At 47.8% G+C, this 21,571-nt stretch overlaps 2 protein-coding genes across 17 annotated transcripts in view; both read right to left on the reverse strand.

The window, feature by feature from the left end:
- Window positions 1–3,462: 3,462 nt before the first annotated feature.
- Window positions 3,463–5,029, reverse strand: LOC132457139 (transcription factor HES-5-like). Its single transcript, XM_060051191.1, has 2 exons — window positions 4,635–5,029; window positions 3,463–4,493 (listed from the first exon to the last, which is right to left on the reverse strand). The coding sequence occupies exons 1-2, from the start codon at window positions 4,704–4,706 to the stop codon at window positions 4,083–4,085; spliced, it is 483 nt and encodes a 160-aa protein (XP_059907174.1). The 5' UTR covers window positions 4,707–5,029; the 3' UTR covers window positions 3,463–4,082.
- A 4,457-nt stretch (window positions 5,030–9,486) lies between these two features.
- ubr4 (ubiquitin protein ligase E3 component n-recognin 4) overlaps window positions 9,487–21,571 on the reverse strand; it is a 58,432-nt gene continuing 46,347 nt past the window's right edge. For all 16 annotated transcript variants that reach the window (XM_060051184.1, XM_060051168.1, XM_060051111.1 and 13 more), the window contains 19 exons: window positions 21,401–21,522; window positions 20,743–20,940; window positions 19,887–19,967; window positions 19,605–19,692; window positions 19,126–19,253; window positions 18,745–18,852; window positions 18,409–18,525; window positions 17,689–17,879; window positions 17,059–17,232; window positions 16,498–16,597; window positions 15,727–15,945; window positions 15,351–15,464; window positions 14,900–15,042; window positions 13,991–14,116; window positions 12,813–13,007; window positions 12,109–12,333; window positions 11,863–11,953; window positions 11,241–11,403; window positions 9,487–11,080 (listed from right to left, as the gene is read on the reverse strand). In XM_060051184.1, coding sequence (XP_059907167.1) covers window positions 11,016–11,080; window positions 11,241–11,403; window positions 11,863–11,953; window positions 12,109–12,333; window positions 12,813–13,007; window positions 13,991–14,116; window positions 14,900–15,042; window positions 15,351–15,464; window positions 15,727–15,945; window positions 16,498–16,597; window positions 17,059–17,232; window positions 17,689–17,879; window positions 18,409–18,525; window positions 18,745–18,852; window positions 19,126–19,253; window positions 19,605–19,692; window positions 19,887–19,967; window positions 20,743–20,940; window positions 21,401–21,522 — 2,648 coding nt within the window. In that variant the 3' untranslated portion in view covers window positions 9,487–11,015. The remainder of the gene's footprint in view (window positions 11,081–11,240; window positions 11,404–11,862; window positions 11,954–12,108; window positions 12,334–12,812; window positions 13,008–13,990; window positions 14,117–14,899; window positions 15,043–15,350; window positions 15,465–15,726; window positions 15,946–16,497; window positions 16,598–17,058; window positions 17,233–17,688; window positions 17,880–18,408; window positions 18,526–18,744; window positions 18,853–19,125; window positions 19,254–19,604; window positions 19,693–19,886; window positions 19,968–20,742; window positions 20,941–21,400; window positions 21,523–21,571) is intronic.

Consider the following 21,571-nt stretch of genomic DNA (forward strand, 5'->3'; position numbering starts at 1 on the left):
AGTGGCCCATGCGCGTGAGAAGAAGTAAAGACTTTATTACTTAAAATTAGTTGTAGTTATTCTCGTATGGCATCGGTCTCTCAGAATATTTTATCAGAAGCATCTTATTTCGTAGCCCATGTTAGGGGATCGGTTTGACCATTCCTCAATGTATAAATTACGCATTATTAGCATATGTGAATTATTCTTTTAATTTTGGGAGATAATTTTTTAGTTGATCCCCCCTCCCCCTTCCTCATGAAGTGTTTGTCTGCAGAAGTGTGTCAAAAAAGCACAAGCAGGGAGCTGGGGCGTACAGCGCGTGCGCGCGTCCGGTCGTGATGCAGTGCAGAAAGTCGCGCGCCCTCCGTCCACATTCCGGTCACACTCTGCGCAGACGAGTGTCCACGCCAAACGACAGGCGGCTCATTGTACCATTGTGTTATTACCCCGGCAATAATGGGAGCTCTCTCCGCTAAATGGCCGTGGACTGTGGGAAAGTTCTGTCCGTTGGAAACCTGGCTGCGCTTTTATCGCCCATTTGGCTGTTGTCGTCATTCTCATTTCTTAATCCAATGACCTGTAGCCTGCTAGCCTAGTGGTTTATTGGCTGTTCAAAACTGGACGGGTCGCAGACAGTGGTCGTTTAAAAAGCTACCAAAACCATAGTGAATGTAGTCACACACAGTGCAGCAGAGGTTATCAACTGCTTTAAATAAACATTGTGGGACAATGGGAATCACGAATAATAAACCAGTAAGAACCAGCGTGCTGTCATCAATCTGTTGCCGTCCTATATTCCATGGTTGTAAATCATTTTTACCCTAACTCTTTTATTAATATTCCTCTATTGAGCATGCGTCGTCAGGGTATTGTCAGGTCCTTTCTAATAAACGCGTCACACTGGCAATAGGCTGAAAGCCGTTTGAGCCACGTGCGGCATGCAGTGTTGGCGGCGTCAAAGCGCACCTCCCAGATGTGAAAAGCCAGACGTGTGAGTACAGCAGCCTACCGACTTTCCCACCAGACACACACGCACGCACGCGCGCACACAAACACACACACTCACACACACACACACACGCTGTCAGTGTGTGTAAAGGAGCTACCGAAAGCCGCTCCCTTCGTGCTCCCGGGAGAATGTTAATTGATCCATTGTCGGGGGACAAACAGAGTCGGACCATCTGGGGGGGTTGCGTAAACTGAAGGAAGAGCCAGGCTCTCAGCCGGCTCTCTCAGTGTCAAGAAAACACTATATAAATAATGTACATAGGGCCTCACTCTTGAAATGCATCTTGGCTATACCTTGATAGGAAGCATAATATCACGTCTAACGAAGAGACTAAAGCACCGAGGTCCCTGCTCTCGTTCATTTCTGGGTCAGCCGGGATAAAGACAGCTTATTTCTGCTGTAGATAACTTTGGATTGTTCTAATGCAGTCGTTAATTGTTAAGTGAACAACTTTTCTTCATTGACTTTAGTCTTTTAACAAATAAAAAAACAAAAAACCAACAGGTGCATCTGCATGTCAAAACACCATCGCTTCCAACTTGGCCACCGTATCCTCTTCATCAAGTTACTCTGCTTCACTGTTTTGCAATCTGTGTGTGCGTGTGCGTGCGTGCGTGTGTGTGCGTGCGTGCGTGTGTGTGAGTTTTTGAGTGAGTGAGAGTGTGTGTTTGGATGTGGATGTGTCTGTGTGTGTGAGATCCCGAAGGCATCTAGCAATGTGTGTGCATAATTTTGTGTGTTTGTGGGAGTTTGTGTGTGTGTGTGTGTGTGTGTGTGTGTGTGTGTGTGTGTGTGTGTGTGTGTGTGTGTGTGTGTGTGAATACATGTGTGTTTATGTTTATATGTATGTGGTTGTGGGTGTTTATGTGCGTGTGTCCGTCTGTCTGTTTGTGTTTTGTGTGTGTTTGTGTGTGTATCTGTGTATGTTTCTGTATTTGTGTGTGTGTGTGTGTGTGTGTGTGTGTGTGTGTGTGTGTGTGTGTGTGTGTGTGTGTGTGTGTGTGTGTGTGTGTGTGTGTGTGTGTGTGTGTGTGTGTGCGTGTGAGAGAGAGAGAGTGAGTCACCCATCCATCAAGGGATTTGAAGCGGTGCCATGGTCATTCAACTAGTGGCCCCCGGGAACCTGTAGCGGCCCCCAGCCACAGGCTGGTCTGGGGGAGTGGGGTTGGTGGTGGTGGTGGTGGTGGTGGTGGTGGTGATGGTGGTTGGGATAGTGGTGGTAGTGGGGGTGGTGGCGGTGGGGGCAGTGTCCCAGCCTCTCTGTGAGAGTCTCATCTCTGCTTTCCCACACTCTGCCGTCTATTCAGCCCCTCCCCCCCCCTGAAACCGTAGACAATGGAAGTGTGTCTTGTTACACAGCCGCATTAGCGACGGTGTTTGATCTCTCCTCGTCGGCCACGGGGTGGGGTGCGTTGGGGTGCAGTGGGAGGGGAGGGGGGGGGGGGGGGAGGAGGGGGAGTGGTCTGTTTCCCTAGTTAGACCATCTGTCCTGTCCTGGACCAGACCCTGAGAAAAAAACTCTCTCTCAGGGCTATAACTTCTGCAAGCAATGGGGGAAGACTTCAGTAACACTTGGGGGAGGATGAGGGGGGGGGGGGGGTACAATATACTGGGCAGAAGACTGTGTGTCTGTGTGGGCAGCCCCCTCCCCCCCACACACACACACACACACACACACACACACATCCAACCGTCCTGTATGCGTGTATTTTAAACACAAACAACCTGCATCGAGTTCATGGATTTCAAATTGTAGACGTCATCACGCTATTCATACTAAGAATCTAATTTATAGATTCAGAATGACCTACTTTATATACTATAGATAATCATATTTGTATTTACTATGATGGGTGTGATGGTGGGATGAACATTCAATGGGATCTCAATTTACATAAATAAATATCATAGTATTATTTAACAGAATATTTAACAGAATTATGTTGAATATAACCGATGTTAACTGTTATTTCACCAGGCCCAGGTGCTATGCATTTAATATGTTCAAGGCACATCTATACGTACCACCCCTATAATACTGTCTTAGCATCCTTTTTTGTAGAATGTTAACAGGTAAAAAAAAGATGAGTACATGAGTAGGCCTATTAGTTACTACATTCATTATTGTTATCTAGATAAACTTAGAAATATCATTTTCATGTCCGCTGATAGGACACTTGTTGGACATCATGGTTTATTCACACTGTATGACAATGTTATCGTTCAATCCTATCTTACTTTGACTAATGGCCACCTGTAAATAAGGGTTAACTGTTCCGTAAGTTTGAAAGTCTGACATATTGTCCTAAACTGAACCGGTTTGGTATCGTGTTTATGTGGTCACACCACAACTACGTATGTCATCATTGGTGGTAAACTACTACATATTAGTGTTTACTAAGTTATTGTGGTTTTGGATTGTTTACTTACATAATTTAGATTCAAGAGAGAAAGAGCAACAGACACATGTGTAGCATTTGACAAACTTCACATGAAGTTTTCAATTTATTTTCACGTCTTCTCAAAGAAGAAATATAGTGTTCATCTTCACAGAGATTTAAGTTGGCAGCAGACAAATGTCTCCTTTACAAAAGGTATCCACTTGAAGAAAATGTACATTATCAACAGTAAACATTGCTATCAATAATATCAATTGATACAGAATCTAACCACAAAATGGTTTACACAATAAGTCAGTTCATCACAATCATAACATGATTTACATCGATGAGAGATCCATTGGATCAATTTAGGGTTTTAAAGTAACATTCCATGATACACGGTATCAAATACGGCGTTTGGGAAAGTCAAACTGTCGTGGTGAAACACCCTCCAAAAAGAGGGTGTGTACGACACATACACATGGTGTACATATACTAACGATTCAATCCCTCCGAAGGGATCACTCGCAGCGCAACCTCATGTCTTCCCCTCAACGGAAGTACCTCAGCGACGTAGAAACGTGTCGCTACTTTTACAAAAGATAAGAACGCAAGATGCGTGCGTCGCTCTTTCAAACTTGTGGTCTATGACCTCCATAGACGTGGGTCTGGCTCGGATGGCGTTCAGTCTCTTGGAATCGCTTGCTCCGTTACCAGGGCCGCCACAGCGGAGCCTGTTCGCCCTCCTTCATGGTGGAGCCGGTGTGGTGGAGCGGGGAGCCGGGTGGGGAGACGGAGGCGACCTCGGGGGCCTTGCCGGAGGCCTGCAGGCCCAGGAAGTGGTTCAGCAGGGGCCCGCTGGAGCGGCTCTTGGACAGGAAGGTGACGGCCTCCTGAACGCAGTGGGCGTAGCCTTCGCCGCGGCCCTCGGGCTGCTGGCGGGCGCTCTGCTCGGGCCGCCAGATCTTCAGGTAGGACACCGCCATCTCCAGGATGTCTGCCTTCTCCTGCTTGGAGTCGGGCTGCTGGCGGACAAACTCCTGGCCCAGCAGGGACTTGAGCTGCTCGATGCTGGTGTTGATGCGGTCGCGGCGCAGCTTCTCAACCATCGGTTTCCTCAGCTATAGAGAAAGAGAGCGGAGAGGGAAGAACCGTTAGATGAGCTGAACGATGTTGAACCCCTTCACGAGAGCATGCATATAATCTGAAAGCTGGAATTGGTACAAGAGGAACACCGAGTGGTGCGTGGTCTTAGAGCTTACCTTGTGAGAAGATGTGAGGTGTTCCTTGGAGTGGTGAACGTTTCCATTGGTAGTGGCAGTAGTAGGAGCCATGGCTGTCCTAAGAGAGATGAGTCTCGGTGAGAGAGTGGGAGTAGGAGTAGGAGCTGTAGAGAGCCAAGCGCTAGCTGGTCTGTTCTGGTCTCTTCCCTGCCCCTGGACCCTCTATTTATACTCCCCCAATCTCCATGTGAATGCGTGGGTCTCGGACCGGTTGCACTTTCTCATAGGTCCATCGGCCAATCAGAGGGCTCCCGGGAAGGGCTTTGATGACCGCCACATGCTCAATGAAGTGTTTATTGCCGCGGGGACAATAGAGTGTGTCTCGGGGGAGCAGGTGGAGGAATAGCCTGGCTGGAGAAAGAAGGGAGTGTGGGAGAGTGTGTGTGGAGCCGGGAGGGAGGGAGGGAGGGAGGGAGGGGGCTGACCCCAGTGCTTGTGGGGATGTGGGAAGCGGGTGACCCGGGAGAGAAGCATGCCGCCGTCTCTTGTCATCTCTTGTCGCACGTCGTAATCGAGCACAAAGTGGTGGTGGTGGTGGTGGTGGCAGCCGCGTGTGTGAAGGGGTGTGCTGGTCAGAGCGGGTGTGCTGGATGTTCCACCATGCTGGGCCACGAGGCTGGGCTCTGCTGAAGGGATGTTCACTTCAAAACACTCGGGACAGCTTCCAGCACCGGAGCCCCCCTCAGTGGGATTCTCAGGAATACCGTTTCCTTACTGTACCGACACAATATATTTTTTCACTTTCTTATGATAAATGTACTGATTTTAAGTCGCTTTTGATGAAGTGTCTGCTAAATGCCCTGAATGAAAATTTTAATGTAAAATCATCCCCAATTCCCCAGAAGGGGAAAGATACAAAAACTACGTTCATTTGTCCCACTGTCATTTAACACCCATGTACTAGACGTCCAGAACATTGTTCCATAATGAAAGACAATATCTGGAAAAAAAGAAAAACGATCTGAAGCTTGGGGGTTGAAAGGTGAAGGTATCGCATGGGTTTTTTGAGATGTCAAATTCATAGTTTGTTTTAGTTTGTTTTATTTTTTTTGTGGCGTCTGAATTGAATCGACCAAAGTCCCAACCGCAGTACATAGTTACAGCATTTATGACCCCGGCTCCATTACAGAGAGGGTTTAATGTGGTGTGTGTGTGTGAAGTGTGTGTGTCTGGAAGTGTGTGTGTGGGACCCCAAGTCGCCACACGCTCTCAGCACGTTCTCAAACCATAAAACACACCTCACACACTCCTACACACTTCCTCCTCTTCCTCCCACTGCACACACACACCCCCACAGCTCCCCAGCCCCCCTCTCCACACACATTGCGTTACCACACAGATGGGCACATACACACACACAGATACATAGTCACACTGAAACTGAATTTCTAATAAATATGAAGACAACTTTTTTGTCTTTATCAACGTGTATGTACATGTGCATAGACAGACAGACACTGCACACACACACACACACACACACACACACACACACACACACACACACACACACCCCAGCTGCGTGCCTCTGGTCGCACGCCCCTCCTGCCTCTCTGGAACGTGAGAGCGCTGACGGTCCCGGGCTTCCCACACTCCAGCATTATTGACACACACACACACACACACACACACACACAAACACACACACAGGAAAACTGACGCTCACACACACAAACACAAAGGAAGTGTGCCCTGGCCAACAAAGACCAAGTGACCGACTTGCTGCCCAGCCTCACCCCCACCCCACCGTCTCCTTTACACACTCTCTCTCACCCTCTCTTTCTCCCACACACACCCACCTCTCTCTCCTGTTTCCCAGCCATGGTGCTGGTGGTGGAGGAGGCGGCGGTGGTAGTGGTGGGGGGGGGGGGGGGGGGTGCAGAGGAGCCAGCCCAGCTCCAGGGTGCACCATCTGGAGCGGCCGCGTGCTATTGTGGTCCTCGCCATGGAGACACCCCCCCCGTGAGAACCAGGGCTGCGCCGGGAACAGACACCCGAGCAAATCCGGGGAGAGAAAAGAAGTCAAGAGAATGACACACACACACACACACACACACACACACACACACACACACACACACACACACGAAGTTTGTTGACACACACAACGTTGATTAGGCCTTCAGCAGACGCTGATTGAAAGTGACTCAAGTGATTCACTGAGGTGGGCCGACATCATGCCATTCCATAGCAGGTAGGGGGTCTGAAGGCATTGCAACAGGACACCTACACGCTGTCTCCGGGGTTCGAACCCGGAACCTCTAGGCCGGGCTAGTCATACACCCTCTAGTAGCCACTGAACGTCGCATTTAATAAATATATCATTTATTTCAGAGGTCTGCCCATGCTCGGTTCAAAAGCCTTAAGCAAGACAGCACCAGCTCTATAGAGCTGGTCAAGATCTGCATGTTTAACTTAAAAAGGTGCAGTCTGGATCACATCTCTAATGCATGCAGATCCCTACGTCTGAGCGTGTGAAGACATGTGGAGCTCCTTGCAGGCAGATGCTTCTACTCTGCGTTCCCACTGCATATCACTCCCTTCAGAAAGTCCTACAGACATATTTCACCCAGTCATCCCACGTAGGCTGAGTGACAGCCCGGTGTGTGTGTGTGTGTGTGTGTGGGGGGGGGGGTCCTTACTCCCTTCCCATCCGTTTGTTTGCACTGGTGTGTGCCCATGCGTTCCATTAATTCTATTCACGCACATCCTATTGTCACAGCTCTGGCCCGTGGTTGGCTAAGATGGTGAGAACCAGAATCACATTAAAGCTGTTATAAGTAGACAGGGGAAACTGATACCCAGTGTAATCACAACACTCCACACTTTGTGTTTACCACACACACGCACACATAGACGTCGGATAACTGGACTGCAACAGTCATCATGAGGGATCAACAAACAAGGTAACTTCATACCAGGTCAACTATGTGATTCATCAGCAATAGCATTTAAGACGATCCGATTTTTTTTTGTAATTGTTTAGTGTTTGTGTTCCAACTCTAGTGTTGAACTCTGTCAAATTTTACTTTCCCAGTCATGTCTTACATAATTTTTATTTCCTCAAATAGTAAGTTTGAATGTAATGTAGTTCGGAAATACATTTTACGCAATAAAGTAGGATTGTATTAGGAATAGGCCTCATTAAGTACTTCCCAATGTAGCTTTAACGCTGCACTAGGCCAATTCTGAATGTTAATCGGTCATTGTGATGTCTCTTCAGCATGTGCAAGATGATGAGTTTGGAGAGGAAGTGCAGCGATGGCGCCGGAAAGCTCCGCGCGGCCCTGGAGACTCAGCTCCTCCATAGCGACCTCTCTGGCGCCGACGTGTGGGACAAGACGGTGTCGTTCTTCGCCGTGAAGAAAGCCCTGCTGCTCTCCCCCGGCGGCTACAGCAGATCGTCCAGAGACGCCATCCGCTTCTTCCCGAAAGCCGCGGAGGACGTGGCCCCGCTCTGCTGCCAGTAGTGACGGAGTGGACAGACGGTCGAGGGGGAACGAGCTGATGAGGCAGGGAATACCCAGCACCATTTTTGTTTTTGTTTTAAAGATTGGCTTTCACATTGAAAGAAATGGTTTTTAAAGCAAATTATTATTTATGTCTAATGTTTAGAATTATCTGTATGTTTTTTTTAAATGATTTTTGATGGGTTTATAAATAGGTCTTTGTTAAATGGGTAGATTTTTTTTATTATTATTCAATGGACCATTAACACTGTGATTTGGTCCATAAATAGACCATGCACATCGTGCCTTAATCGAATATCAGTCCACTAAACATAAGTTAGGATACTTTATCATACATTCACGCCTCATAGGATGAAACAAAACGGCAGAAAATAAAAGCGAGCCGGTTGTTCAATAGGATCGAGAGGTGCGAGTGATGGTGAAGACTGCTTAGGGTTTTTTGGGGGAATATTTGTGTGAAGTAAGCATAAGGGTCCCCATGGATTCCTCTGAGTTTGTGTGGAAAATAAGCCATATTGCCTTATTGTGGAAGTGTACTTCCTTCTGTATATGCATTCATCGTTGTATGAATGTCAGGAATCCTGTGTAATTTTACGTTTGCGTGAAAGAAAGTGTTTTTCTTTTTTGAAGTAGGCCTTAAGTTTTTCATATTTTCAAAATGTTGTACCATACGAGTTGGAAAATTGAAAAAAATATATATTGATTGTTAAATTCGTAAAACTAGATTTATTGTGTTTTGTCATTAAGATTTTCTTTCCATTTATAAAAATGTGGCATTCACTGTTTGACAGCTTTGTGCTGGTTCAACGTTTCTGTGCCTGGTTGGCGAGCTGTCATGAAGTTATTCAGGTGTTGTAATTGTTTAAAAAATAAATTGTACATTTAGTTCGTGTTAATACGTCAACAATGTTCTGAAAACTTTATATCCATCGGAAACGGAGTTGCCACTATGGTCTGAGTAATACTGCCCTCTAGGGGTATAACGTGCAAACTAAATCATATATTCCCATTCACCATTGCAAATTAGTATAGAACCTCTCAGTTAATTTTCGATGGCCGAGGGCCATTATCAACGGACCAAAGCCTCTGGACCCAATGAATAGACCTACAACCAATCTGGGCAACAAAACGTGAGACACATCAATGCCAACAAGTCCCATTTTAGACTGACCCGTGGCAGGTCTGCTCGAAATCTGTCTGAACAGGAGACCTGACGCATAGGCCAGAGTAAATAAAACATGAGCTTGCAGATCGGTGATGCAACTATCGCAAGCCTACTACACTCGCCACCCATTACACCGTAAACACGCAAAAGGTCACTTTGCCCGGCAGGAAGAAGAGGTTACAGCGTCAGGACAGCGGATAGTTATTACGACTTTATTAATCATAGGCTAGATCCAAAAAGCACACATTCAGCGACAGTTGGACATTATAGCAGCGGGAAATAGGCAAATGAACAAGAAACTGGCTGAACTCCACACCATGCATTCGGACATGTACAGGGACGCCACTTTGTAACCGGCGTCTAAAGAGTTTATTTTTCGCTGACGGTGCAAACTCAGCGGCACTTTGCTTATGAGGAACCTGCTCTGGGTGGTGTGGTGGGGGGCTGACAGGAGTGTCACCATGGTAGTAGATCCATTAGTATAAAATGCGATTAGCAGAGTGATCGAGACAGCGGGCCGTCGTTGGAATATTCAAACTAAACAATAAAAGGAAAAGAACGCAGGTCCATTTATTCTTCATTTTAGTCAGGTCAGATGTTTCATCGCACGAGATGGAATCGTTCACAAGCTCCTCCGTCACCAAAAGATGGCTTCTTCGCAACAAAAAGAATAGAGAAAACAAAAAAATGTAAACCCCTCTTTTATTCATCTTTCGCTCCATTCGCTTCTGCGATCGATAAAAGACACGTTACACATGCACTCAAGCAAAACGTTACTCATCTGCCAATCATTCACATTCCAGTTAGAACCTACATAAAGACCAACTGCAAAACAAAATAAAACGAAAACTTCGATCACAGCCGCGTGACGCGTCACCATTAAAAAGAAAAAACAAAACAGAACCAAAACCAAAAACAAACTTCTACAAACCAAACAAAAAAAATGGTTAAAACAAATGCCACTCTCTAAATATGTGGTCAAATCGCCAAGCAATGGTCTTTTTTTTCCTTTTTTAAGTTACCGTAAAGATTGCACCCGAAAACAACGACGAACGCACTGAAATACAACGTGTGGTAATCCAATGCCCAGAGAATGTTGTGAACATGAGTGCTTACATTTTCCATCCGGGGCCAGAACTGCGGAAAGTGCCGTAATAGTCACCATATGGTGACCGTTTATGAACAGCGAGTAGTGAAGCAAACAGAAATAAGGCCAGAATATGCCAGAGACCTGCGATTCAAGTCTCTTCTTCGCTTACATTAAATAATGTTTTTATGGATTATCTCACAGAGAAAGAAAGGAAATCTGCCCGCATCATGTTCACAACATCCAGTCTGACGGGCCATGGTGGCCATGTGGGGGGGGGGGGGAGGGCCCCTGATCTGTGTTACGGTTTAGTATCGCGTTAGACTTCAAGGTTGCCATAGATGGATGAATTTCATAGTTCTACACATAGTTTCTGCTTTAAATTAATCAGCAGGGGTCAACAGAGTGAGAGAGAAGCACAGTATTTGTGTGTGTGTGTGTGTGTGTGTGTGTGTGTGTGTGTGTGTGTGTGTGTGTGTGTGTGTGTGTGTGTGTGTGTGTGTGTGTGTGTGTGTGTGTGTGTGTGTGTGTGTGTGTGTGTGTGTGTGTGTGTGTGTGTGAGAGAGTCAGAGCTGTCCTCGGGTGTCATTAGTAAAGTTGGTGTGAGACTAGTCGGGTGGTGGGTGGGTGGGTGCTGTTCAGGGCACAGAGTTCAACAGATCCTGCAGGAAGAGATCCGGTTCCGGGATGTCCGTGAGCAGACCTGGAAGAGAGAAAGCGGAGTCACAACACCGCAGGACGTATCGTCACCATCACGACCATATACGGGCAGTCCCAATTTAACATGGACGTCTTAAACAGCTAACCAAGGTAAGTCCAACAAGTGTGAGTGAGCGAGGGAGTGTGTGAGTGGGACCACTGACCTACGACGTCCAGGAATTCGGAGAAGGACTCTGCGGGCATGAGTTCGTCCTGGAAGGTTCGGAGCACGCGGTCGGAGGCCTCGTAGATGGGCATGTCGTTGTGGCGCACGTACTCGGCCAGGGAGAAGGACCAGCCGCCCTCTGTGTTGCTGGTGGGTACCTTCTGCACGGCCGCCGGGAAACCAAGGGTACGGAGCCAACGGAGCGGAGCCAAGGGAGCGCCAGGAGCCAATGGAGGACCAGGAACCAACAGATGGGATCGAGGGAATGGAGCCCATTGAAAACCAGAGGCCAATGGAATGGAGCCAAAGGAAAAGCAGGAGCCAATGGAATGGAGCCAACACATGGAGAACAATGGTCAGTGTCATGCTCCATCCGTACCTCAGCCATGCGTTAGCTTTAATTGAATACAGATGCAGTGAATGCAGATGCAGGTCAGCCGGTCAGAGTGAGGCGTCCCTACTCGAGGATGCTGCACCTTCCGGGTGGGAGTTCCACACCCATGTCGCTACACTAGAACTGAACGTGAACCACGTTCTGAACAAAATGCATCCTGGATCGGTTCATGAAGGATAGCATCGTAAGACCCCTATGCTACACATGAAGCTCCATATGGACCTACCCTGAACATGTCGTAGACCAGGTCCACCAGACCCCAGAAGAGGACAGGAGAGCGGTACACGGCGTACTCCTTTGGTGATTTATCTGAGAGTCTGACAGGGGGAGACGTCAGGAGCACACAGGTCAGCAGAGAGCATGTGGAATACATCATCATCATCATTAACGTCACAGGACGAAGTGTTAAACATGAGAAACACAAAGGAGCGTTTATAATTGATACGCCTCCCCGTCCTTCGGGTTCTCCTACTTGGTGGTGGGGGCGGGGGACAGCTTGCGGGCGTGCGCGGCGACCAGGAGCCGGCGCAGGAAGTGGAGGCGGCAGGACCTCCAGCGCTCGGGGGGCAGCACGTGCATGGCCAGGATGCAGAAGTAGTGCGGGCCGTCCACCTCGTAGGAGCTCTCCACCCACTTCTCACACGGCTGCTCCTGGAAGCTCTGCAGGTTCTTCTCCTCCCGCGACGTGGCCCTCGTGCTGTCGGAGGGGGGGACGGTTTAGACGGTGTTGTTTGGGTGGGGGGGGGCTGACGGTTTAGACGGTGTCTCGTGGTGTTGTTGGGGTGGGGGGGCTGACTCTTTAGACGATGTCTCGAGGTGTCGTGTGGCCTAGCTGGGCGTATCGTAAGGTAGGGCTGAACAATTTGTGGAAATAATCTAATTGCGATGTAGTATGCGATTTCTCTTTTTAAAGTTCCTTATGTTCTGAATTATTCACTAAACAAGCAATAAATCATTCCCATCTACACAGCATTGGAAGCAGTCACCATATAAACAGCTCTTTCCTTTAGGCCAGGTCTATGTGTTGTGATGAAAAATAGATGAAAATAAATAAATAAGAATCTTCCTTATCTCCAGTGAGTAACATTGACTAATCCCCTGCAACATTGAGATGTCGGTTTTGATCCCATGGACCGATCAGCCCTGTGGTAAGGCGGGGGGCCACTCGGTACGTACGTGTTGAGGACGTAGAGCACCGTGTGGAGGATGTAGGGGATGAGGTGGATGTTGCTCTCGCGCCCGCCTCCGCCCGAGTCCACGCTGAAGGACTGCTCCGTGGCGAAGCGCAGGAACAGCAGCTTGGTGTCGTGGATGTTGAGCTGGTAGGTGGGCTCCCGCTGGCCCGTGCACTCCTGCAGGTACGTGTTGTGCCTGCGCCGCGGCGGGGGAGGACAGGTTTACACGAGCCCGCTGTACGGGGACGCTGGGAGAAGCCCTGAACAGCGTCCCCTACCAACGACATTTGTATAATGGTTTTATGTGGACCAGTGTTGTTTTCGTCAGGCAAGACGAAAACGAAAATGACGTCGTCAGACCCCTTTTTTCCATGACGAAAATGAGACTAAGACGAACGTCACCAAAGCCATATAAAGACTAAAATGTGACGAAAAATTTAGACATTTTTCGTCAGACGAGAACTAGACGAGACTAAATTGTTAGTGAGTGGACGAACAAAGTTTAAAAACATGCTTTTTTCCCGCCAACTATAATATGCGTGCAATGTCAATCAAGAGCTCAGACATCAGAAATGGAGCCAGCTGCTTGTCCTAACAGTCACGCCCCCATCACACACTAAAAGCCTCGCTCGCGCGCAGCTGCGCCTGCACGCACACGGCACACAGAGTTTTCGTCGGACTAAAACTAGACTAAAACCTTTTGAGTTTTCGTCAGACTAAAACTAGACTAAAACTTTCAAAGATAGAAATGACTAAAATGGGACTAAAACTAAGAAGCATTTCGTCAAAAAGACTAAGACTAAAACGCCTGCCAAAAACAACACTGATGTGGACACTATTTTCCGTCAGAAGTTTACACCTCTTTTATTATTATTGCGTAGGTTTATGGGGACATTATAGAGTATATCTGACTATTAAAAAAGAGCAAGTTCATTAATCAAGAAGGAAACATGAGCATAATCCGCCATGAGACATTGTCACCATGGATAATAATCATATTACCACAAAGTTAACGAAATTGAACATCCACAACACAAGGCAGTACATGCCAATGAGCTGGATCAATAACAAAACCTGTGTGTGTGTGTGTGTGTGTGTGTGTGTGTGTGTGTGTGTGTGTGTGTGTGTGTGTGTGTGTGTGTGTGTGTGTGTGTGTGTGTGATGGGGGGGATTTCTCACCTTGCTAAGCAGGTAGCGAAGGCCGACTCTGGTACCTGTGGCCCCCACACCGGGAGCAGCCCGTTACACCGGGTGTTGGCGTTCTGGAGCGCAGCGCTCTCCCACTCCTCTCTCCCACGGGCCAGCCTGCCAGAGCGGGGGGGGGGGGGGGGGGTTAATCCAACGCTAACAACCACCGTCAAACATTTTGGTTGCAGCTGATTGAAAACACAAAATAACAATAACTTTATAGATGAAACTAAGTAGTAACTAATCATTCTTGGTAACTGTGGTGTCAGCTGAACCAACTACTCCAGGGTATCGTGATTCATTCCTAATTTAGCGATTCGCCAAACCCTTTTCTTGGCAAAGTGACTTGCAGTGAATTTGGCCCCAAGTTAATAATAGGCAGGAAGGGATGAGTCATCTTGCATTGTTGTCGTGGGCTCCTACCTGACCGCAGCCAGGTGACAGTCGTAGTGGACTAAGTTAAAGTGGGCTCCTACCTGACCGCAGCCAGGTGACAGTCATAGTGGACTATGTTAAAGTGGGCTCCTACCTGACCGCAGCCAGGTGACAGTCGTAGTGGACTAAGTTAAAGTGGGCTCCTACCTGACCGCAGCCAGGTGACAGTCATAGTGGACTATGTTAAAGTGGGCTCCTACCTGACCGCAGCCAGGTGACAGTCATAGTGGACTATGTTAAAGTGGGCTCCTACCTGACCGCAGCCAGGTGACAGTCGTAGTGGACTATGTTAAAGTGGGCTCCTACCTGACCGCAGCCAGGTGACAGTCATAGTGGACTATGTTAAAGTGGGCTCCTACCTGACCGCAGCCAGGTGACAGTCATAGTGGACTATGTTAAAGTGGGCTCCTACCTGACCGCAGCCAGGTGACAGTCGTAGTGGACTATGTTAAAGTGGGCTCCTACCTGACCGCAGCCAGGTGGCAGTCGTAGTGGACTATGTTAAAGTGCGACACAGTGCTGTAGCCCTGCTGTTTCCTGGGCTTATTCTCAAACTCCTCCAGGGTGACCCGCTTGGTGTGGGTGTAGATACCCAGCACCTTGGTAGACTGGGAGGGGGAGAGGGAGAGGTCAAACCACCAGCAGAGCCAAGGACGTCCAAACACTTTCTTTATTGGGCTGAATGTAATTTTAGAATAACTACATTCAACTTAAAGATTACAACTGAACATAAAAATAAACCAACAATAGATCCCACTATATGATTTACAGGCAACATAAAGGTTTTCTAGATACTCAAAGAAGACCTTAACACATTTAAAACCATACAAACGACGGGGCAGAAGGAGGGACGTAAGGGATGTTAAAGCAACACATCCACCTATAAACCTGTTCAGAGGTGTGTGTGTGTGTGTACCTGGAACTTATAGCCCTCTCTACAGATGCAGCAGGTCAGCCCTGGCTCCTCGATCAGCTCCTCCATCTGCTTCAGCAGGGGAGTCTTGGTCACCACCTGACCCTTCTCGTTGGTCTGAAACACAACACATCGCTATGGAGACGGCTGCGCACAACAACAACAACATCATCCTCCCTGAATGCAGACGGAACAATAATAACCGTGATATTATATTTATTAAATTAAGGTTTATCTGTAAAGCAGCTCTCTGAACAAAAGTTAGATAGTGCTAGCAGCCAGCCAGCCAGCCAGAACCAGCCAGCCGGCACCAGCCGGCACCAACCAGCCAGAACCAGCCAGAACCAGCCCCGGCTGTGTCTAGGGGAGGGCTACGTACGGTCATGCCCAGCGTGCCCAGGGCCTTCTGCCTCATGGCCATGGCCATGCGTTTCTTCTCGGCGCGGGTCTCTCGGCGGGCAGCGTCGATCTTCAGGTTGACGTTGGCGTGCTCTCGCAGTGCCTCCAGCAGGTTCTCTGCCAGCGTGCCGATGCCCTCGTCACTCGACACCTGCTCCAACTTGTGGAGGTTGGTGATGGAGTCCGTACCGATCAGTGCCTGGAGGGGGGAGACCAGAGCGTGGGAGAGGGTTTACCGCCATAGAGCCATAGAGTAACATACGAACATGAGCTCTTCATTTATAATGCTTTATTCAATATGGTCTTAATTCATGCATCCCTTTGTCCTCAATGCTTAATGTCCATGTGTAGTTTCTCCCCTTCCACCTTAAGGACCACGATGGAAACAAGCCTTTGGGCTTTATTGTGTTGTTTTTGAAAACTTTTGTTCAATAAAGTTTTCAATCAATCATTTATTTATTGTTTCCTTTACCAAATAAAATAAAAATAATAATAATTGTGATACGAACTCTACATTTCAAAAACATTTTATTTGGGGTGGGTTTGTATCTACCTGGGTGGGGTTGTCTTAGTGGGTGCTATCTACCTGGGTGGGGTTGTCTTAGTGGGTGCTATGTACCTGGGTGGGGTTGTCTTAGTGGGTGCTATCTACCTGGGTGGGGTTGTCTTAGTGGGTGCTATCTACCTGGGTGGGGTTGTCTTAGTGGGTGCTATCTACCTGGGTGGGGTTGTCTTAGTGGGTGCTATCTACCTGGGTGGGGGGGTGCTGGGTAGCGAGCCCTCGGAGGAGTCTCAAGATGAAAGGCAGCGCTGGTCTGGAGAGGAACTTCTTCCACACGTCAGCGTCCAGACTGGATGATAAAGACACAGACACAGCGGTGAGGGAACCAGAAAATACGTAAACGTACAGAAATTATGACCTTTAATGGCCACACAGTCCAGTAACAGGAACACAAATATTCTGAATAAGATTCATTCATGAAATAGTATTATCTATCAAAAAAAGGTAAAAATATGGCATTGTGTTGAAAAATTAAATAGATCATAATCCGTCAATGGAGTAAAGTAGGTTGATGCAGTATTAAGTTATGGTTAAATCATTAGGACACACATCTAGAATGAAAAAGTGGTGATTGGCGCAGGCTGTGCATCGACTCTATTGGACCAATCAAGAACAAGCAACTGTAGACGTATCCCCAAAATACACGACCCAAAAATATCGAATGCAGAGCGAGGCAGTGAGGAAACATTAAGCAACAATCCGTTTGCGTTCAAACCAAGAACCAGAAGGCTTCCACAGAGCTGGACGTACTTTTTGGCATTAGGGATGTGTTTCTTCATGTAGTCCAGGGCACTTTGGCTGATCCCCTTCTGGAGAATTAGGTCCTTCAGCTGATGGCCGTTGCTGTTGTTCTTGATTCCCGCAGCGATCTTGCAGAAGCAGTCGAGGAATACCTTGTCGTCCGCACTGTGCTCCTCATCGTACCTGGAGGGAGAGAGACACGCGCGTGAGTGCTGCTTCCATCCAACTCAGTGTAAACCACGACGCATTAGAGGCAATCACGCAACAACACCTACCAGAGGGACTTCAAATACATGGATTGGGAGGAAGCGACGACGAGATAAATAAAGGAGTTCATGTCAAACGCTGTGTGACTCCAAGGTGGCTCAATGGGCTTTACTCGCCATTCGTACTATAGAGTCTCTTGAAACCTTTAAAACCTCCTTCAAAACTCTGGCCTAACCCACTTAACTCCACCCACCAGCCAATTTCATGAATAAATTGCATTGTTTAGATTATTATTATTTTTTTAATTTGTTTGTTTTAACTATATTTGCCTGTTTCTAAATTATATTTGCTTGGCTAAACTGTAAGGCGGCCGTGCGAGTTGTGAAAGCAATAAAATCACGAAATAAAATGTATTATTATCAGTGTTATTACTTGTCGAAGCTGCAGCAGGGCTTGAATCGCTCCACCAGGATTCTCATCTTCTCCAGCTCTCCGAAGGACAGGTAGGGGATGATGCGCAGCAGGCCCTGCAGGACGCTGGGGTTGGAGCGCACAAAGGGGGTGTTGATCTGGTCCAGCAGCATCACCAGCTGGTCCTTATCGCCCGTCAGCAGCAGGTTACTCTGGGAGGGGGGGGAGACGATTGGGACTCAGCGGCACTAGCTTTGTTCGTTTATTCATCACCATTAGAACCACGTAGCGCTTTCATCTCATGGATTAGTAAATTGTGTTATTTGAGCAATCCTGGTGGATGAGCCCTGTCGGATGAATTAGCAAGACTGTTGATGGCTCACTGGGGATAGATAGTAAAATAATTATAACAATCCTTAATGACCGAAGATTACTACTAGATACCAGAAAAAAATCTATGTTTCTAATGGAAGAGGCTTATGAAGGAGATCCATCCCATTCAAGCAAAAACAAAGTGCAGATGTGATTCCCCAACTGTCATTTCAGGACAGTTGACCCCAACCGAATTTCGTGAAAGCCAGCAATCTCAACCAGGGTGTGTGTGTGTGTGTGTGTGTGTGTGTGTGTGTGTGTGTGTGTGTGTGTGTGTGTGTGTGTGTGTGTGTGTGTGTGTGTGTGTGTGTGTGTGTGTGTGTGTGTGTGTACTGCCTGGCCCTCAACCCTAGTCTCGAGAGGTCTCACCTTATCCTCTGAGATCTCAGCGTTGGCTTCATCCAGGATGATCTCCATGATGCTCAGGACCTGCTCCGCTATGGACGCCCCGCCGCTGTCCTTGCTCTCCTGCTCCGCTACCAGGGCCTGGAGGAGGGGACACAAGCAGTCTGGGGATCAGGGGCCTGAGAGCAGTACCGCCACTGCCGTTTTAGGATTCACAGCCATCAATTATAAAATAGGGCTTTATTAGAAAAATTCACTGTCATTATTATGACTAACGTCTGCATGAATTATCAGACTTGTATTGAATGATATAGAACAACATCAGCAGATAGTTTGTGATTAAGACGTCTCTGTTCTCACCAGGTTGAGCGTTCCCAGCATGACGTTCAGTGTGTTCATCTCTGGTCTGACCAGCTGCTGTCGGTTCACCTTTACCTTCACACAGTAGCTGAACAGCTTCAGCAGCACCTGGGTTAACGCATACACAAACACATTACGGATTTATTTACATTCTGGGTCAGGGAATATGACTAGTAGTCAAATGAACGTGGAAGGTTTGTACTACTGCAGAGCTAGTAGCTACTAATGGAAATATTATTCCTTAAGCAGGTGATGTTACTGGATTTCGTCCTGAATATTAGGTTTATTGATGTGTAATAAAGATCCACAGTCATTCATAATAATTCAGTTACTGATCCATTTAGGGTTTGTAGAGTTTTACATGTGTGCGTCCTGACTTACGGTGAGAAGGTGCCTCCCTTGTTTGAAATCTTTGATTCCCGACAGGCGGTTCAGCATACACTCCAGCCCCCGACACTGGGCCATCACACCCGCCATCTTGTACACCTCCTCGTCATCCTCCTCTTCGTCTACGATACGCAAACAAATTCAGCATTTAATTCATGTTTTTTTTCCTGCATTACCATCATGTTGAACCTCTTTCACAACACAGAGTAGTCATGATGCATAGGGTTACCTGTGGTCGAGTCAATTCATGTAAATGATGTATAGGGTTACCTGTGGTCGAGTCCATTAATGTAAATGATCTATAGGTTACCTGTGGTCGAGTCCATTAATGTAAATGATGTATAGGGTTACCTGTGGTCGAGTCCATTAATGTAAATGATGTATAGGGTTACCTGTGGTCGAGTCCATTAATGTAAATGATGGATAGGGTTACCTGTGGTCGAGTCCATTAATGTAAATGATCTATAGGTTACCTGTGGTCGAGTCCAGCGACTCAATGAACTCCTCGGTAGCGTCACCCAGAAGGCCTCTCATGCGGTAGATGATTCTCATTGGTTCACCCTGGCAACAAAAAACAAAAAACAAGCCTGTTAACCCAGATATTAATAATTACACTGCTTTAATCTGAAGGTATGGCAGAACCAAACAGTCAAACCATCGTAACCGACTCTCCTGGCTTCACTGAAACAGAGGTTATGAATCCTGTTGGTAGATGGTTAATTAACCCTGACCCGTATGGTCATAATGGGACTCACCTCATTGGTGGGGCACCACACCTTCTTGTAGACCTCAGCGACAGACAGGTCCAAGCTGATGATTTTGTTGTTCACCAAAAGCTATGGGGGAAAGTCACATTTTAAGTTCTTATAAGTCTATGAATGTATATCTTTAATATTCTTAAATGCTGCTATAGTGCTTTGGGATTGAAACTGTGGAAGAGGTCTGACAGCTCCCACGTTCTTTAAACATTGTATACCAGTGTATACTAGTCTATGTATTTATACAATGGTCCGGTCACGTGACTGCAGGGTAACGGTCCAGTCACGTGACTTCAGGGTAACGGTCCAGTCACGTGACTTCAGGGTAACGGTCCAGTCACGTGACTTCAGGGTAACGGTCCAGTCACGTGACTTCAGGGTAACGGTCCAGTCACGTGACTTCAGGGTAACGGTCCAGTCACGTGACTTCAGGGTAACGGTCCAGTCACGTGACTTCAGGGTAACGGTCCAGTCACGTGACTTCAGGGTAACGGTCCAGTCACGTGACTTCAGGGTAACGGTCCAGTCACGTGACTTCAGGGTAACGGTCCAGTCACGTGACTTCAGGGTAATGGTCCAGTCACGTGAATGCAGGTTATGTCCTGGTCATGTGACTGCAGACTATGGCCTGGTCATGTGACTGGAGGCTATGGCCCGGTCATGTGACTGCAGGCTATGGCCTGGTCATGTGACTGCCGGCTAGGGCCTGGTCATGTGACTGCCGGCTAGGGCCTGGTCATGTGACTGCCGGCTAGGGCCTGGTCATGTGACTGCCGGCTAGGGCCTGGTCATGTGACTGCTGGCTAGGGCCTGGTCATGCGACTGCAGGCTAGGGTTGTGGTGGAGTGCCCACCTCCATGCCACTGTCGTCCTCCAGCAGGGCCACCAGGTCACAGTCCTGGCAGATCTTGTTCTTGATGTCCCTCATCAGGGGCCTGATGCCCGGCTCGTTGCTGCTGTACGGGTTCCCAGGCATGCGCCCCTGCAGGAAGTCCTCCTGCTGGGGGTCCTTCTCCAGGGTCACGAAGAACTCCGTCACCTCGTTCTCCTCCTGGAGGAGGGGGTGGTGGGGAGACAAGGGTGAGGGGGTGACCTGTGACCTCTTTCATATAGCAGGTGACAGCTAGTGTAGAGGTCGCTGAGACCACGTCTTGAATCATTTCATATTATAGCATTAGATGATTGCATTAATCTTTCAATATGTCTGCTAGGAATGCTACTGTACTAGTGATATTTTATAGACCCTTTATCCAAATGACCTGCGATAGTCAAATATCAATAAGAAGCTGGTTGGGGTTATCCATCTCGCTTAAGGGACGCCTTTTTCAATGTGTCCTGCTTAGCAAATACTGTCAATTATTATTTAAATGCAATCTGCATCACGCACTGCAAAAGTAGGTTACATTAATTAACACCCGCGTTGCAGTGAGCTGTGTTTGGCCTCGATCATTAGGTCAGATGAACGGCTCTGTGAGGCGGTGTGTGGAGCCTGAACGGGGGGTGAAACTCACAGGGTAGATGATGCTGCACAGCCGCTCAAAGATGAACACGGGTGTCCGGTAGTCGTCCAGGTCGTAGCGCTTGGCGGTCTCGATGCACACCGCCATGAAGGCCTTGGTCTCAGACTCCGTTCCTGTAGACACACGCGTGTAAATAAGTAATTTGGTCCCAAACCAGGGGCC

The sequence above is a fragment of the Gadus macrocephalus genome, chromosome 1 (genome assembly GCF_031168955.1).
Source record: "Gadus macrocephalus chromosome 1, ASM3116895v1".
Classification (NCBI taxonomy): domain Eukaryota; kingdom Metazoa; phylum Chordata; class Actinopteri; order Gadiformes; family Gadidae; genus Gadus; species Gadus macrocephalus.